The 19,188-nt window shown below is 47.2% G+C and overlaps 1 protein-coding gene across 1 annotated transcript in view; it reads right to left on the bottom strand.

Moving 5' to 3' along the window:
- Positions 1-142: 142 nt before the first annotated feature.
- LOC105812415 (transmembrane protein 181) overlaps positions 143-19,188 on the bottom strand; it is a 47,172-nt gene continuing 28,126 nt past the window's right edge. The window contains exons 7-17 of the mRNA XM_012646854.1: positions 15,096-15,176; positions 13,316-13,415; positions 12,627-12,757; positions 12,326-12,417; positions 10,367-10,424; positions 8,938-9,040; positions 8,347-8,398; positions 6,145-6,227; positions 4,834-4,923; positions 3,486-3,552; positions 143-3,111 (exon numbers count right to left, since the gene is read on the bottom strand). Of these exons, the coding sequence (XP_012502308.1) occupies positions 3,033-3,111; positions 3,486-3,552; positions 4,834-4,923; positions 6,145-6,227; positions 8,347-8,398; positions 8,938-9,040; positions 10,367-10,424; positions 12,326-12,417; positions 12,627-12,757; positions 13,316-13,415; positions 15,096-15,176 (936 nt within the window). The 3' untranslated portion in view covers positions 143-3,032. The remainder of the gene's footprint in view (positions 3,112-3,485; positions 3,553-4,833; positions 4,924-6,144; positions 6,228-8,346; positions 8,399-8,937; positions 9,041-10,366; positions 10,425-12,325; positions 12,418-12,626; positions 12,758-13,315; positions 13,416-15,095; positions 15,177-19,188) is intronic.

The raw sequence follows: 19,188 nt of genomic DNA, 5'->3' as shown, positions 1-19,188 counted from the left end.
TCAGTAGCAGAAAATCCTTCTGTTTCATAGTATGGTGGTATAGTTACCAGTATATCTAACATGTCAAGTCAAAATAGCATAACACGATGTCACAGACAAAAGCAACTTCCCTTTGGCCTGGAAAAAAGAATTCTGTCTTTTTTTCAAAAGTCTAACCTCTAAGGCAACTGGTTTCTAAAACCCTCAAAATACAAATTCACTTTAGTGTTTTAAGTCTAGTCTTTACTAAATGTTCATAGAGACTTCTCTTTTAATTATCCCTTTTATGAGCATCTGTGTTTTTCCTGTGAAAAAGATTCAGGAAATAAGTTAGCACATAAAGTAATCTATTGAACCTACTGTACCTTCAGTAAATAGTTAATGAAATACTTGAAGCTGGTGACACTTGTCTTTGTAACCTGCCCATTTAGTGGGTTGGGTTTACATAATGTATATCTAAACTTTTATCGTAATCTATAATTATGTACAGTAATAACCTTACAAACTTTGAATATATGTTTATATATATCCCCTTCTCTCACCTTTCCAATGGGGCTTAAGGGAGAGAAAACGGCACCACTTCACTGCTGTAATGATTTAATAATAAATCAAGCGGACCTATTATCCATATGGATAATGAAGCTCTCCCTTGGGAAACTGAAACATTTCTGGTCATCTTCCAGGTTGCCCTAGACTGGACCAGTATAAAAAAATATCCCAAAGATGATGTTATTCAAGCCATTACTATGAAAGAACTAAAGTCAGCCCTTTGAATTTATAATTTAAGTTTGCGAAACTTTAATCCCCTAAGAAAAACAATTCTCTTGCTACTGTCAAAAGTTTCTGGCAGACTTTAGTGTTTTAACCTAACACCTATGGCACATATTCTACACGCTAAATGCTATATATTTTAAGCAAATTTTTACATGGATATGTATTAATAATATGTTGATATTTATGATACACCAGGGAAGAGAAATTGAAAATTCATGATTTAATAAAGAACCATTTTCCCCTCTTAAGTACTTTTGTTGTAATTTTTTTGTTTCCAACTTAGTTACAAAAAGTAAATAATCCCGTATTTTTCATTTCATTGAGGTCATGAAGAATTAATGTATGAAGATACTAGTCATTAGTTTATAATTACACCATAGGACAAAGACAAGTTCTAAACAGTTCCATTGTGTGTATGGCTAAATGCCTCAACTATTTTATATGTACTGATAAATAACAGCATTCCAAATCATGAACAACTACTTTATAATGATTAAAACTTGTAAACTATATCACATGTTAGAATATGTTAATCAGCACAAGACTTCAGTTTATAAAAAATTATAGTATTAGAAGTTGTAAAATTTGGTAACAGAAAATTTTTTCAATACCTCTGAGTACACAGAATCAAAAAAAGTCATCACATATTCATTGTAAATGTAAAAATCATGTAAACCTTGAATTACTCTTGCAATAATAGTTGTTTTAATCCAAACATTCCTATTTACAAGGTTTTTCAAAACAAATGTGAATAGAATCCATATTAAAGGTACATTACCATTGAAGTTTAAATTAAAAAGAAGGATACGAAGCCATAATGAATAGTCTCTCATGAACACCTCTAAGGTCCCAGCACTACCAAAGTGGACAATAATTTGTAGCTCTGAATGGTCATCTGAGAGTCAATGCATAGATGAAGAGATGTAGGTACTGCTTGCAGAGCGCAACAATTCTCTTTTGGACCTCTGTTGGCCAAGATGGCATCAGTCAGGTTGGCAATAATTATATATGCTAATAGTTACAGACGTTGTGCATGTCAAGGGGAAAGCAAAGGAGGCGTCTATCCCAGACTTCTACATTGAGTCCCTGACTAAAAGGAACTGCAAACTCTCCAGGGCTGTGTATGATGCTCAGATTCAGCAGCAACAAAGACTCTTCCACAGAGCAGGAGCTTACCTCACTCCCATGTGGTTCATGGAGGACAGGAAATGGTTTCCAAGCAAGTTACCTTCTACCCAAAGATGTTTTCCATAAGCCATTTAAGACGTTTTACTTTCTTTTCATCTAGTTTCCAAAAGTGAAGTTAAAAAACTTTTTGGCAATAAAGAATGTATAATATTATATAAATCATTCATTTACCTCTTATTAAAAAAAATAAAGCTCTATGGGGTTTCATATTCAAGAGTTGCAGAAACTGTTATTTATCGGCACAGTAATGGTTCCCCTCCCGCCCACCCCAACCACTGGGAAGTCCTCTCACAGTCACAGTGGTGTATGTAAGCACACCGGCATACACAGGTCCCTGCAAAACACCGCGGCAATAAAACCTTCCTCACGGGAGCTGGTAGCTTGTTAATTATCTTAGCCTTTCCCTATTCAACCTATCAAACCCTCCTCAGAGCTCCACGGCACTATTACTTCTGCTTTGGTGACAGTGAAGGGCTGGAACCCGGCCATCCACCATTCCCCGGAGAAGTCACAACGTACGCGCTTCATCGCAAGTTGCCAATCCTTTCAGACGCCCCGCAACAAGGAGGGACTTTCCCCCGAGACAGCCACAGAAACAGGCTTCCCTTTGAGTGTAGAGTTTAAAGGATCAAAAAACCCAATACCATGGGGAAGGGAGAAAGGAAGAAAGAAGAGTGATGCCACTTGCTGTGGACCTAGTCACAGGGGCTGCCCACGAACTTAGAATTAGTGAATAATTTTAAAAAAAGAAAAGTACATAATTGACTCCACTGAAAACAAGGGTAATTTTCTTCTCACCACTGAAAACATGCGATCTCTCATCTGAAGTCTTTTACGAAGCATTCGGCTATTTAAACTTCTTATCCACACCTATCTTCCCAAATAAATGTAGCCAGCCTGACGATAAATTTGGCCCAACATTAAATTTGCCTCAGTTTTGGTTCTCCTTTTAAAAACATGTAAACAAATAAGGACCAGGAAATCTTTGCTCATAAGGAAAGTCTGAATAGAAGCAGGTATGGGAAGGTCAGGAAATGGTCACCAAAGGAAGAGGTCCGGGCGCCGTGCCACCGCGCAGCCCTGCCAGGAGCTCAGTCGCTGTCGGACTCCTCCTTGTACTTGGCCCGAATGGCCTGGCCGTTCTGCAGAGGCATTTCTTCATAGTCACTCCTGTCACAAAAGGGACCTTTGATACCACTTGACTTTTGACAGCTCTTATTTATTCTCGTCTTTCGCAATGACACACCCTTCTAGCAAGAACTCGTTTCACAGCTCCACTCTCTGTTTCCTACCGCAGCCGGTCCTGCCCACTCCTGCCCCCACTCCCCTCCGTCGCCAGGGCCCCCAGTACAGAGAGAGACGTCCTTCCTGTGCTCACCACGCCCCGTGGGGACTCAGCAAGAAGGAATACCACTAAATCTAAGCCTGAACCATGCGAACACAGGAAACAACACATCACGCGACACTCCCAGGTAAATGTTACACCACGCTGAAAATAGTTTTAGACAGTGGCCCGTTCAGTAAGCAGCGAGACAGCGACTTACCCATAAATCACATCATCATCAGAGTCGTTGAGCATGGAAAACGCAGGATTGTCTTTCAGCTGGGACTCTGAAAACCAACAAAAGCATTTTTAGCACTTTATGTTATTAGCCTGGAGAGGCAGGATGCTGTCCTGGAAAAAGGACAGGAGTCAGAAAGACCTGGATTCAAATTCCAGATTCTACCACCCTCTGTGTGAGCCTGACCGCATCATCTCAGGAGTCTACTTCTCACCCACAGCGTGGGACTAGCATGGCCGGCGGGGCAGGGATGTGGTGAAGACCCAGCGAGGCGGCCTGCAGGAAAGAGCAGGCAGAACGCCGGTGCCCACGTGCACGCAAGCTGCCTCCTGCCCACACAGGCAGGAGGGGACAAAAAACAGGCCCAAGGAGGTGTGGACCTGCCCTGCCTGCTCCTGCCCAGTCCCTGGACCTGCAGCTGCTTCTAAGTTCCTTCATCTGTAAAATGGGAGTAATGACACATTTATCATAAAATTGCAAAGCTCAAATGCGACCCTGTTCATGAAGGTGCTCTGAAAGCTTGAGCACGACATAAAACATCAGGGGGTGGTGCCACCTATGCTCCAGGGAGTCCTCATCCTCTTCCTTCCCTGTGCAAGAGGGTTGTTTGGGGATTTGGGGATGTTTTCTGTTTTTGTTTTTTTGGGGTATGTTTTGGCCATCTTTTGAATAGCCACAACACTAGTAAGGATGGGGTGACATCCTGACAAACCCATCATAAGTCAAAAATATTGTAAGCTGAAAATGCATTTAATACACCCAACCTACAGAACATCATAGCTTAGCCTAACCTGCCTCAAATGTGCTCAGAACACTTTCATTAGCCTACAGTTGGGCAAAATCATCTAACACAAAGCCTATTTTATAATAAAGTGTAGAATATCTCACATAATTTATTGAATTCTGTACTGAAAGTGAAAAACAGAATGGCTGTGTGGGTACTCAAAGTATGGTTTCTACCGAATGCATATTGCTTTGACACCACTGTAAAATCAAAAAATCCTAACCGGAACCAGCGTAAGTTGGGGACTGTCTGTCATCAACAGACTTTCTTTCCTGGAGCTGATGGACACACTGCTTGTGCTAGGACACACTAACGAAACAAATGCACTCGTGATGTGCAGTGTTCACATGACACAGCGTCAATGTAGCTGTGCTCTGTCTAAACTTAGAACTCGCCATTGAAATGTTCCTTGTCTCTCTCTACCCACAGGGAAGCACTGGGAATCATGGTGCCCCCATTAATGGAAAACCCAGTAAGTGGGTCCTGAAGGACACAGACTCCTGTGTCAGCTGCCCGGCCAGCAACCCAGACCCCAGGGTGGCTTACCATACAGAGCATTCTTCGATGGAGAATACACAAAGGCCAGGGTGTAGAGATAAAAGTTCAACAAGCCGTAGAAAGATAAGAATTCGGCTGGTGCTGCTAGTCAAGGGAAGGAACGCCATGTCCGGACAGAGCGGGTGGCATCTCTGCCCCCAGCCTGGACGCTCCTCCCATCAGTGGCCCTTTCCAGTGGTTACCACCAACTAGACCCAGATGCCGGGCATCTACAGTTCAAGCCCACAGCAGAGGTCACAGTAAATAACACGTGAATTGTGACCTCACCTATCAGTGAGAACCCGGATCCCGAGACATCAGGTGGCGGTGCTCTCACCAGCACCAAGGGCAGGGCCAGATGGGATAAAGTCACACACACAGGGCAGGAACACCACTGGCATATGAAGAATCAAGTTGTCCAGACACGATAACAAAATAAAGAATTAGAAACAAATTCCAAACCAGTCGTTCCTAATCTTTTTTCGGGTTACACACCCATTTGAGAATCTCATAAAAGCTTAGTATGAAATTCAGTCACAAGAAATTGAAAAATCATGCATTAATTCTAAGGACATAGGGGGTCCCAAGGCAAGAAACCCAGACGTAAAGGACTAATGCCCTAAGCGTCCCAACCGTGGAGGAGGAGAAAGCAGACACGTGACCTCTCATACATCCGAACAAGGATGGGTACCCTGGGAGGCAACAACCCTGATCCACTGGCCTCGGGTACAGTGAGAATCCAAGGGGGCCTGGTATCTTATGAGCCCCTCCCTACACACACGGGCTCAACCTGTAATGTCACAGCCCTGTGGAAACTACATCTGGATACATCTGGGAGATGGTGAAAGAGACACTGTTGGTGGGAGAGAGGGCGTTCAGAGCAGCCCTTTGGCCACTCCTCAGCCCTGCTGAAAAATAGCTGGTGGCCCCAGACTGACACCAGATGTGGGATCATGACCGCACTTCATTTATCTGCACGGACAGCAGTGTGGACAGAAGGCAGTGTGGTGTGGAGAACGGCTCCAGAGTGCCGGCCCACCTGGGTTTGGGTCCAGCCTCTGCCACCTAGTAAATGACTGCAGGGACCTGCTTAGCACTGCCACATCCGGCTTCTTGACCGCAGAGGACGGGCACAGCTGCCCCTGCCCAAGGCCAGGTGGGGCCCAACGAGAATACACAAGGCACCTCTCAGCAGAGACAGGCCTCTGACGACGGGGCATGAGCAACTGACCTGTCTTCTCCTAGTCTCAAACCTGAAACGCTAACCACTGCAAGCAGAGGGCACTCCTGTTCCCTGGGCTCTTCCAAGTCAAAGGATATAATTCTGGTAGTGCGTTGACAGTTCTGCTACGAAATTGTCTTGCAATACTTGTGCTCCAAATCTTAAATAAAGGATGACAATGCTGGAAAAAGAGAGGCAGAGACAACATGTAAAAATATGCAAAGAAAGGATGCTCATTTTATGTGATCTGTTATATTCACCCCAGTGATGCTTGCAGCCTATTCACTATGATTTCTCCATGGAAACCTCTACGCACACACACGAGCACACGTACACAAACACACATGCGTGCACACAAAACCTGTGTCTGGTTTTCTGGCCTCAGATCTAGAAAGGCTAGACTGCTAGCCAGCTGGAGGGACAGGATCCCTCAACCCTGGCAAGGACCCTACCACACTCTCTCATCGGGGCCCTGCAGCAGCCCCTCCGCATGTTCTCCTTCCTTCTCTCACTCCCTTAGCGCCAGTTTCAAGACCATCTCCGACAACAAAGCACCACCTCCCCCGCGGGAAGCCTGCTGCTTCTTAATATTAACAATCCCCCCTCCCTGGGCACAGCAACTCGCACAGTGAAGGAGGTAGCACACCTGAGGTTCAGACTGCCGCCTGCTGCTGTGGATGACAACGGAAGACTCTGATACCACTGGCCACTGGAGCCACCACCAGCTCTGCCTGGCAACTCCACAGCCTCCGGCCTGCACCCACCTTCCACCTGCTTCCGTGGGCCGCTCCCCCCACACAGCCAGACTCACTGTTCCGTCGAGATGTAGCCCAGATCCCTCAGCTCCCAGCTGAAGCCCTATAGTGGTCTCCACCACCGAGGACGACGCCTGACTCCTCTCGGTGGCCTGCTGCCCTCCCTGACCTCCCGCCACGCCCACGGCCCCTACTCTAGGATGCCGCTGTCCCTCTGACTCTAGGCTCACTCTCACCCCAGGCTGCTGTCTCCACCGTTTCGTGGCCTGGAACGGCCACCCCACAGCTTTGCAGGGCTCCTCCTCAGGTCCCCAGCCAAACGTCACCCCCTCAAAGACACGCCCCTACCCACCCGGCTAAAGCAGCCAGCTCCCCCTGCCACTGTCACATCTCCCTTTTTTGTCTTCATTAAAGCACTTAGGCTATTAGTTTACTTGTCACCGGTCTTCCTCTGTGGGACAAATAAACGAATTCCCTTGAGACCCGCATGAAGAAAGATCACAAAACTATGACAACTTCTAAGACAGATGACGCAGAGGTCACTGTAGGGACAGTAGCTCCCAACGTGGGGACTGGGCAGCTGCAAGGTGAAGGCAAGGGTGTGTGTGACAGAAAGCGCGTGTGCACGCTGGTGTGCGCCACTGAGAGAACGTGCGTGTGAGGAGTTACGGACAGTGGGCGCCAAGCACTGAACAGAGACTGCGTAAGTAACACTTCAAATTCACACACTGTTTCTCTCAGTGAACTCAGATGCCAAACGAAATTCAAGTTCCTGTGGAAGTCGGCTGCGTTCACACACACGGGGTGGCGCACGGAGGTGGATGCCTGCGGGAGTCAGCACCCTCCCCGGGGCAGGGACCCGCGGCCGACTGGAAAGCCCGGCGAAGCAGCTTCCGTCAAGGAAAAGGGCCAACATCCACTATGTGCCACCCAAACAATCAAAAAAGAAACATGGAAAACTAGATTTTTTTCCCCTTTGGATTTTGATTTTAAGAGAAAAAGACAAACCATAAACAACCAAATAACGATCTGGAATTTATTCAAAGAGACCACTTCCCAGGCCCATTCAGCTCCTCCACCTATAGTCCCCAGAGAGGCCTGGGGCCCCCTCAGCCTGGGCTCTGGCCTTCCTCCCTCACACACATCTCCATCCTCGCGGGACCCACCCTCACCTCAGACCCCTCCACGGTGCCCACCGTGCGTGCTGCTCGGCGAGACTCGTGGCGCTAACCCATGCTCCGGGTGCCCCTCGGGTGCAGCTCCCAGTATCCACTTCACTGACATGGCAACTGCACGCTCCACACATGGCAGGTGTCAGAGCAAGGACGGACCCCCCAGCACAGGCCAAGCGTGCTCTAGCGGACATCCCCACCATTCCCCTGGACACGGGCAACAAAAATGCATGCTCTCAGCCCACAGTAAGAGGCCCTCTGACCTCACGCTAGAAGTAGCCTGAAATTCACTCCACACAGGGAGAGGACAGATATTCGTGGCAGTGATATAAAAATCCAGTTTTGCTTCTTTCAAGAAATAAAGTCTTCTTACCTAATGACAAGCACTACAAAAGTCAATGCAGTCAAAAATTTTAACCTGAGATCTGAAAAACAAAGAAACATTCTTATTAAAAACCTTAGAAGTAAATTCCACTCTCATCTCAGAGATCTTAAAAGACAAAAATGAAGCTGAGTTCTCTGAACAGTCCCTCCTTCCTCTCCGGACTTTGAAGCTCTGCCTGCAGCCCAGGAGGGATGCTGGCCCCTCCCCAGGGACAGAGGGTGACCAGTGAGGCCACCCCATCCTCGGGCTGATACAAATCAGGGAAAGGATTTGTAAGATCAGGGTGACTTGCCCCAACTCGGGACTGAGAGCGCAGCCTGTCCGGCTCCTCTGCAAGGTGCGGCCCTGGCAGGATTCGGGATGCTGTGACGGCCCCGCTACACCCCGGGCTCCTACCCCAAAGACCAGAGCTACCCAGTTAGGCCTGCTGTGGCTTCCAGGGACTGAAGGCCTATGAGAATAGACAAGTCCTTGGCCGCTCAGGGAAGGTGCTGGGCTTGGGAGACTCCAGCACTCCTCCCCCCACAGAGTCACTCCCACCCTGCACGGAGCGACTCCGATTCCGAAAGGGGCACTTACCCACATAAGGCATGTGACGTAGCTCAGAACACGCCCGCACTATCAAGAACAAAAGGTATAAAATATACACAGCTGCCACCACCATGAAGAAGACCTTCATTCCCTAGAATGAAGCAAGGCGGCGCTTGAGTAAGAACAGGGCCTGGGCACTCTTCTCCTCCCACCCCGCCACGGGCAGGAGAGCCATTTGCACGAGGGACTGAGAACGCTGGCACAGAACGAGAATGGCTCTCACCCTACTCAGGACCCACCCTCACCTCAAACCTCCCCCACGGTACCCACCGTGCGTGCTGCTCAGTGAGACTCGTTGCGCTAACTCATGCTCAGGGTGCCCTTCGTGTGCAGCTCAGGGTATCCAATGCACTGACATGGTAACTGCACGTCCCCTCGGTCCCCGCTGTGAGCACAGGCAGCTCACCCCAGGATGACACCCCAGCCCTTGTCTATCAGGTGAGCAAGAGCCCAACTTCCTTCACCACACGCCACGCTCCTGGCACAGGCCTGGGACGTGGTGGTGCCAACAGCGTGGTGGCTACTGCTGTGTCTCTCCCTGGGGCACCCTGGCTCCCCACCCTGTTTATGGGAGGGTGGCATCAAAGAAAGTACCCAGGGCTGCACCTTGGGAACCCTTGGGCAAGTCCCAATCTTTTCAGAACTCTGTTTTCTTATCTGTGAAATGGGGGTTTGAGTTAGATGTTCTGGATGACCTTAGGTCTAAAAGCACACAATTCTGTGATTTTGTTACAGGAAAACAAAACATCTTCTGAAGAGAGGCTGTGATGGAGAAGGCCCAGCAGGTTCCGACGGGGGTCAGGCCTCAGGCTACACGACACCCCTCGCCACAGAGCGTCCGATGGGGAGGCCCTGCCCCGTCCCCTCCCCCCCATCCCTTCCACTCCTCTCAGCGACAGAATTCCCCTTATGTCGAGGCACAGAGCCCTGGACTGCAAATCAGGAACCGGGATTCTGTATCTGCCTCCAAAAAGTCTACGTGACTTTGGGCCTCATTTTCTCATCTGTAAAATGAAGGGACTGGACTAGACAGGCTGTTTCAGCACCTAAGACGTCTCTGCTCTGGCGTCTGCCTCAGTGACAGGCGCAGGCCACTATGTCTGCTCCTGAGCCTTGGTGGCTGCTCTCCTCAGCCGCCTGAGCAGGAGGGGAAGGGCCACCAAGAACCACAGTGGCCTCATCCTCCTGCGTGCTGCCACTCTAACAACCACAAACCAAGAACTGGGAGTAAAAACATCACTTTAAAGAGTTTATTTATCATATTTTTCCCAAACTTTCCACCCTGGACCTTTCCATGGTCCCTCTCAAGGAGCCAGTTAGTAAACTTGTGTTAACAGCACGATTTAAGTTACAAAATTCAGTAATTTTATACCACAGCATTAAAAAAAAGTCTTTCGGCTTCATTAACAATCCTTACCTGAAAATTTCCAGTGTCAACTCGGTATTGGTACATTGGATCGTGTAATTCATTAACTCTAAAAATTGACATTATAAAAAAATTATAGATTAGTAACTAGCATTACTTTTTATTTTACATTTTTTCTCATTTGACTTTTTGTTTTCTCTACTTATTAACATAAACTACTTGCTACCAACGGTGAAAGATTTTTAAAAAGCAATCCTAAATTCATGGGAAATCCTGTTTCATTTTTCACATAGAAGAAGTGAACACTAGTACTAACTGTCCACATTCACCAGTATTGTAAAGTTGCAGTGTATTTCACTACACAAATCCCTATGCCATATATTTCCCTTGCAGGTTTAACAGCTGTTTTTCCAGGTACCTTTTTAATGGCACATGTGGGCATTATGAAATAAATGAGTAGACAGAGAAAGTAATAAAAGTAATATAAACTTCCATAAGATGCATTTTCAAATGAACATGGGCCACTGAAATGACAGGAAACCAGGGACTGGGAACAGGAGCAGATGGGAGAGAAATCCTATCGTCACGCGGGGCATCGTGGAAAGAAATTAGGCATGCCGGGCTCCATCACATCCCAATAACGGAACCACCCCGTGGAAAGTCCTATTCGGGGAATCAGGCTGTTACCACGCTAGGCTTCTGCTGTAGGGCCATTTCACAGGACAAAAATACCAATAAAGATCAACTTTGGCAGCCAATATAAGGACTCAAAAGTTTGTAGACGCAGCAAAAGGAGAAACTAAAACATCTGGTGGACGGTGGAGAGCTGGGGTGGACCTGAGCACCATTCCCACAACGAGGTCTTCATCTCTCTGAAGGAGAAATCTGAACCACACGGTCTTTTTCATTTGCCATCTTGGCCTGGTAGAATCGTGGATTCTCCACAAGCAGAAACAACTTCCTCAGCTCAAGTCAGACAGCAGACCCCTCATCTGCAGCTCTGCTTCCTGCAGTTTCAGTTACCCACCATCAGAAAACATTAAATAGAAAATTTCAGAAGCAGATATTTCATAAGTTTTAACACATTAACTGCCCTGTGAGTTGCATTTAACTCACACTAGTTTTGAGCCCGGGGCCTCTAGAAGCATATATAATTCACACGTCTGTTTACCTTTGGAACCGCATGAACTATTTTTGAAGTTGCATGTAACTCATGCACAGAACACAATAAAAAATAACAAATTGTTCATCAAATTAGAAAGGATCATTTTGTTTTCAAAGTTTTCATTCTATTTTCATAATGGAACACCCATGGCACCAAGGAAAAATTGTTTTCCAGTGTGGCAGTCAATGTGTGAAACTGCACGCCGTTCTGAATAGTGTGATGAAACCCTGCACGGTGGGGACGTGAATCTCCTCTGTTCAGTGTCTCCACCTGCCCATCATCACACCAGCCGCCCCGCAGTCATGGACATCACAGTGGCTGGATAATCCACGGTCACCTGAAGCAGATGCCCTCCTTCAGATGTGTCATCAGAAGGCCAACAGTAGCCTAACGGCTGGTCACAATGTCCACGTCATTCACCTCATGTCCTCTCATTTCATCTCTCGTCATGACAAGAATTGAGTACAGTACAATTAGATATTTTGAGAAAGAGATCACGTCACATAACTTTTATTACAGCATATTGTCATAGTTGTTCTATTTTGTTATTACTGCTGCTAATCTCTTACTGTGCCTAATGTGTAAATGAACCTTTATCATAGGTGTGTGTGTAGGGAAACACATGGTACAGGTACATGTAGCACTTGGTATTATCCAAGGTTTCAGGCATCCACGGGAGGTCTTGGAACGTGTCCCCTGAGGACAGGGGGTACTACCAAGTTTGAAACACTGAGAGAAACCACTCCTCTCTGGATGAGTTCACAAAATACAGTTAGACTCTGGGTCTTTCACCTTTGTCAAATGCCTTTCACGACTAAAGTTTCGCACATGACAGAATTACTCACGTTTGCCATATTCCTAGTGTAACAGAAGCCAGCCACAACAGTCCAACAATGAAGAATTTAGGCAAATAGAAAGTTAAACATTTTCTTTCTCCCTAAAAAAGAAAAAAAAAGCAAGAAATAAATAAAACCTGCTTCTAGCAAGATCACAGATACCCCAATTATTTCTACATTTCCATTCTTCCATTGCATAAGAGTCTGAAGACAGGTTTTCACGGACAGCCTCGTCCTGAAGATCATCATCGGAGTCTGGAAAGCAAGACAGTCTTTAGCACCCTCACGGTGCCGCGGGCTGCCAGCTCACCTGAACACGGATCCCGTGGTACACACACAGCCAGAAGAGCAGCAAGGCGCACAGGAACACCGACTGGAAGAGGTCGTCCAGCATCCCTGGGAGCCAGCTGTTCACCAGAAAGGAAAGGGGGAAGAACGGATCTGGAAAGCACAAGGCAGAAGTGTGTGATGGAAACGGGGCTCACCAGCACCCAGCAGAGAGGACCCTATCTCTTTGGGAGGTCAGACTCACTATCAGTTTCTCCCTAGTCAGCGCCAAAGGAAAGGCAGTGAACCAAAGGCTATTTTGTTTTTCAAAACACCTAAAAGCCAACGAACAGATTGCTCTACTGAGCATGACAGAGCGCCGTATGCCCTGCCATCAGCTCCTCCCGGAGGCCTGGGCGTGCTGAGTGCTGCAGCTTGGGAAGCAAGTGCTTTCTGGAGCAGGGATAGAGAACAGACAGCCACGCCTGGCCACCTCAGCCAAGTCCCAGGACTGCTGTGTCTGTACCGCGTCCAAGTTTTAACTACCAAACAGCCGCTTGTTTGTGAGCGATCCAGACATCTGCTCCAGCTTGGGGAAACACGGCTCCCGGGAAGCACGTTCCTCCCGGGGCCCCCAGACTCTGCTGGGGACTCTGGGCCTAGGCCACCTTCAAGATGCCTTCCAGCTTTACATTTTAAAGGGGCAAGTTCCAAAATAAAAATGGTACCTACCATTGTACAGTAGCAGCAGAGGCAAAAGAACAGACATCCACTTCTGCTCAATTCCCCAGTCCCGCATGGAGAACTTCCGGAGGGAATGCGCGAACAGGCACTGCAAACCAAACCAGCCGGTCACTGCCTCTGCTCACATCCCACTGCCACATCGGGCCAGGCAGGTCTTCCCACTCAATGATCTAGGCACCAGCTAAGATCTGCTGAGGTAACCCCTAGCTGAGTTGCCTGCTGTGGTCCTGGAGGCTACCAGTGACAACGGACATAAGATGGTCACTTGCTGCAGAGGGGCCATGGGTGAGACGGGTCCCAAGCTGCTCTCATGCGGGGAGGACAGGAGGAGAACGTAAGGGCCATACAGCTCCTGCAAAAGGAGAGCACAGCCACCCTCCCATCTCCACCTGGGCAGGCTGCTCTCCCGGGCTGCCCCCAGACAGGCAGCACACAGGACTCACCCAGGGCATGGGCCACATCTGTGGGCACTGTGAGTAGCCACATGTTCCCAGCAGTTCAACTTTCACAGATGGCAGCAGCTTCTAAGGAGGGCGCCAGGGCTGGCCGATGAAAAGCCAGAGAACGCGGCTTATAATCATGGCCAGGGGATGTGTTTATTACACACCTCCCTGAAGAAGGCGTGTTGGGCTCATGGGAGAAGTCTCTTTAAACTGCTTTAAAACAATATATAACTTGTGATTTTAGGGTTTTATTGTTGTTGTTTTGTTTGTTTTTTGTAATCTGACGTAAGCTAATAATTTTCTAAGCAACCTGTATCTCCTGGCCTGTGGGCCCTTCTCCCTACTCCAAGTTATCTGATGGGCCCAGGCACGTTTATCTTTTTAAAAACATACTTAGGCCTTGAGCACCAGGTCTTTGCCAGAGTGTAGCAGCAGAATCCCAGGCAGAGAGCCTCTGCAAAGCAGCGAGAACTTGCCCAGACAGAAATGCCACCTTTCCAATTCCATTTATGAAGCTCACCAGGGGGCATCCTAGGGTTCCTGAGGCCCTGGGCTCAGCCCAGGCACCACAACCTCCAGCTCTGCAGACCTAGTGTGCATCCCTGCCTCCAGCACACACCTGTGTCCTTTGGGAAAGTACCAAGTGTTTCTTAGATGGCCGTTGGAGTGGCCCCCACAGCAAGGAATGGGCACATCTCCTCAGTGTCACGCCCTCCCCGTCAGCACCGGGGCAAGGAGCTAATGGGGGCAGACACCACCCTTCAGACCACAAAAAAGTCACTAAACGAAGCTTACTTCCTCTCTCCCCAGTTTATCCATTCTCATCTTCACAGACTATTTCTAAGGATGAGCATTTCCCTGCCAAGTTACTCTGTGCTTGGGGACGCAAACCTCAGATCCCACGAGCCAAAGGCCTGCCATTTCCAAAACCACTTCTATTTGGCTCAAAGACTGAAAGGTCCAGCACAATTTTCCAAATATCTGCACCCAAAGAAGGTCATTCAAATAAGGCAGAATTCCTTCCATATAGGTTCAATGGCATTTTTCATTGTACACTGATGAAAATTTACGTAAAGTCGGTGATTTGTAATGACTATCACGCTATGCAGAAACCCTTACTAAACGACACCACATCACTCCTTTTTGTGCTACGGCATCTCAGCAGACACACAGAACGTTTGGTGGTATCAGGAGAGCCCACCGGATGCAGAGGCTCAAGAGTTTGGGGACATCTCTGTGTGGCCTGCACTCTGAGAGTCACAACTGTGTGAACTAGCTTCGTCCTGGCCAAAACTGTGCCAGGCTGTCAGGCGAGCAACACTCACAGTGACGATGAAGGTGAGCACCACGAAGACAAATCGGAACCAAATTTCCAGCTTGGAAAATGCGGGGTCGTAAGTCTTCCACTAAAACAGAAAGTGGGGAAAACAATTTGAAAGAACACACACACACCTAAGAGGAAATATACCAGATTACTAATAATGGTCATCTCCAGACGCGAGACTCTAAATATTTAAAAAGTTCTTTTAACTTAACACTTTCCTACATGTTCCAAAATTTAGTACAGTTTACTTTTATATTAAAAAACACAAACATTAAAAAAATCTTAATTACCACAAGCTAAAAGTAGTTTCAAATGGTGTTTTATTTATGGTGAATCTGACAGATAAATTATTCTATAATCATAAGAGCATTTGAATTTTCAGTCTCACATCAAAAATCAACCTTGTCAGCCTCTTCATTAGAAAAAGCCACACTTTCCATTAAAAGAAACAGTTTCAAAAGATGCAAAAATGTGAGTAGGATGTTCTAAAAAAGTTTAAGTAAAACATAAATACGAATCTGAAACCAGGAAAGTAAACTGCAATTCAAGAAGGCAGTCCTCATGCTGCCTGAGCAGTTCCAGGTGTGCAGAGTGTGCTTCTGATGGAGCCGGGGACGCCGGCACCACCGCTGACAGCAGGGCAGATGGCAGGATCCGCCGTCCTTCAACCTGGGTCTCGAGGCAGACTCGTACCCAAAACCCCAGAACTCTGCCCTGCACTGAGCCAATGAGCCCCATCATTTTGATGCACTGAATTAAAATCATCTGAGCAATTTCCACTTCAGAACAGATACTAGATTTACCTAAAATGTCAGAAAATACATATGCAGGTAGACACACACGAGAGCAGTTTGAGACACTGGACCTGAGGAGGAAACCAAGGGCAATACTGGGAAGCCACAAGGGGTGCCCTCTAGTGGCCCCAAGTCCTGGAGGGGAACCCAAGCAGAGCCTCGTGGTCTCCGGAGTTGTGAACACAGCTGGCATCCAGGGAGACGCAGGGAGCTTGAATCCACGTGCTGGAGAGGAGAGCTGTGCAGAGCGAGAACCCTGATACCCGCCAAGTGCACCCCCTTGTGTCTCCACCCCCTCGTGTCTCCATCTGAACACGGACCAGCACACGAGTGTAAGTAACTACTCAGGGCCTGTGCCTGTCACCCACAGGGCCACTAATGGTGTCTCTTCCCACAAGAGGGAGAAAAACTCATAATCAAAGGCATCAGGTAGCGCTGAACACTTCTGCATCGGCAGTGGGAAAAAATTAGCCTTGGACTCAAAGCTGCCTTGGTTCCGCCCAGAAGAGTTGAAATGCAAGGCCTGAAAAGAGCAAACCGCTTCCGAGTAACTCAGCAACATCACAGAGTAGAGGGCAAGAATATTTATAAAAATACAAAGCCTAGCAATCCATAATGTCTGGCATTGAACCAAAAATACCAAACACACAGAAAAGCAAGAAAATATGAACCATAATGAAGAAAAAAGCTAACCAATCCAAACCAGCCCAGAAATCAAAGATGACAGAATTACTAGATGAAGACACAGAGAGGCTGGATGGAAGATTCACATGTTAAACAGAGACTTGGATGATGACCGGCAGCAGAGACCCCTCAGAGACTGGTGGCTGTGAAGACACAGCAACAGAAACTGCCTGAAACGAACAGAGCACCGGTGAGCTGTGGGACAACTTCGGGTGGCCCAACAGACACATATTTGGGGTCCCTGAATTTCGGGGGTGGGGGCCAGGAAGACAGGAAAAGTATTTGTGGAAATAATGGCCAAAACTGTTCCAAATTCAATGAAAACTATAAACTCACAAATCCAAGAAGCTCAATGGACCCCAAGCACAAGAAACATGAAGAAAAGTACACCAAGGAACAGCACAATCCAACTGCTTAGATAAGTAAAAAAGGAAAAATTTAGAATTTCCTTTCTAAGGAAAAGGATGGAGGAGAGCAGGGGTGTTATCACAGAGGACAAAGACAGGGATGAGAGCAGATTCCCTGTCAGAAAAACACAAGCCAGAAGACAGGGACCAACATTTTCAAAGTACGTAAATTAAAAGGACAATGCAATACCGCTACACACCTATGAGAATAGCCACAATTTAAGACTGTCCACACCAAGCTCTGACAAGGACGTTAGTGACTGAGAGAGACCCCCATGCCCTGCTGGTGGTGATTACCGATTCGGAAAACAGTTTGTCAGCGTCTGAACCACGTGACCAACCACTCCACTTGCAGCATTCACCCACGAGAAATGAAAGCGTATGTCCGCACACAGATTTAGGCACATGGGCAGAGCCGCTTTCTTTGTAACAGCCCCGAACTGGAAGCAGTCCAAGTGCCCATCAACAGGAGATGGATAAACATCCACACCGTGGGATACTTCTCAGCAACAAAAAGGAATGAACTACGATACATCCAACATCACCAATCAACCTCAAAATAATCATGCAGAGTAAAAGAATTCAAACATAGGGAACAAGTACATGCTGTATTGTCCCATTTATGTAAAATTCTAAAAAATGCAAATGAGTCTAGAATGAAGGCAGACCAAAGGTTGCCTGGGGATGAGAAGTGACAGGAGGAAGGGGCCTATTTAGGGGTGACAGGTGGTAAGGGGAGGACGCTTAACTATCCTGATCATGGGGCTGGTTTCCTAGGTTTGACATATGTCAAAATGGGTAGAATTTTATATTTAAAATATGTGTATTTTGCTGTATGTCAATTATACCTCAATAAAGCTGTCAGAAAATCAAAAGCTAACAATAGACGTTGATGGGATGGTGGAGAGAATGACAAAGGTTATATGAATTTTTTTTTTTTTTTTTTTAGACAGAGTCTCCCTCTGTCCCCTGGCTAGAGGGCAGTGGCGTCATCACAGCTCACTGCAACCTCAAACTCTTGGGCTCAAGCGATCCTCCAGCCTCAGGCTCCTGAGTGGCTGGGACTACAGGCACGTGCCACACTAACTTTTCTATTTTTAGTAGAGATGGGGTCTTGCTCTTGCTCAAGCTGGTCTTGAGTTCCTGAGCTCAAGCGATCCTTCCACCTTGGCCTCCCAGAGCGCTAGGATTACAGGCATGAGCCATCACACCCGGCCGGCATATGAACTTGAAGTCAGAGACTCAGCTTCAAACCCCAGCTGTTCCAATTCCTAACTTCCAGCTCACTAAATCTCAGATTTCTCCTCCATAAAATGGGGATGCTATTCCTACTTCACAGAATTGTCATAACATTTAAATGAAATCATGCACATAAAAAGCTAAGCATAGTCCCTAGCCATCAGAAAAACATACGAAATATGTTTAAAGTGACAAACGTTTTTTTGTGTTTTTTTCACCCATTGACTGTAACCACGGGCCCGAGGGAGGATTTTGTCTTCAGATTCTGTCAGAGCAATGAAAACGATCAACTCATGTTAAAAATTGACACTAGAAAATAATCCTTTATTCAAATATAGCTAAAACTAAACATGCATTTTAGATCAAAAATATGAGTTAATAGGAGGGAGGGGGAGAGAGGCGAGGAACGAAGGAGAAGAAAGATAATGTTCTGTTCCGGCTTTCGACCCAGGACCCCGAGCACCACCCCTGCTCTGACACCCAGGAGGCATGCAATGCCTTTGTTACACTCGTGTGGGTTTGTTCTCCTTCTGCTCTACACCCCCGTCCTTCAAGATTCAAAGAGAGCACTGCCATGTACACCTTCTCTCTGGGCGCCAGCGCAGCTGAGCAGAGTCATCTGTGTGCTCCGAGGCCAGACCAGCCTAACACCTCAATCTGGACTGTGCCAAGGGATGGAAAGGACTTTGTCTCTTCCCCTGAGTTAGCCCAAGAAGAATGCATGAACCTCAGGAAACAGGGCCTGGGTCCCTCCAGTACAGACACACCAGCCTGCTGTCGCACTCGGTCCAGCAAGTCAGGGCTGGAAGGAAGAAAGGTCCACAGGGATTCCACCAAGCACCGGGCCACTGCCCCAGTGAGGAGAGAGGCCGTCCCATGGACGTTTCCTGGTCTACCGTATAAACCCAATCCTATGGAATTAGGTTTGGGGCTTTTGTCTATTCTTGAACCCCAAAATATATTTTTGAAA

This window comes from Propithecus coquereli, unplaced genomic scaffold (genome assembly GCF_000956105.1).
Source record: "Propithecus coquereli isolate 6110/MARCELLA unplaced genomic scaffold, Pcoq_1.0 Scaffold25, whole genome shotgun sequence".
Lineage (NCBI taxonomy): Eukaryota > Metazoa > Chordata > Mammalia > Primates > Indriidae > Propithecus > Propithecus coquereli.
Note: the sequence above shows the minus strand (reverse complement) of the source record. Positions and strands in the feature narration are given on the sequence as shown.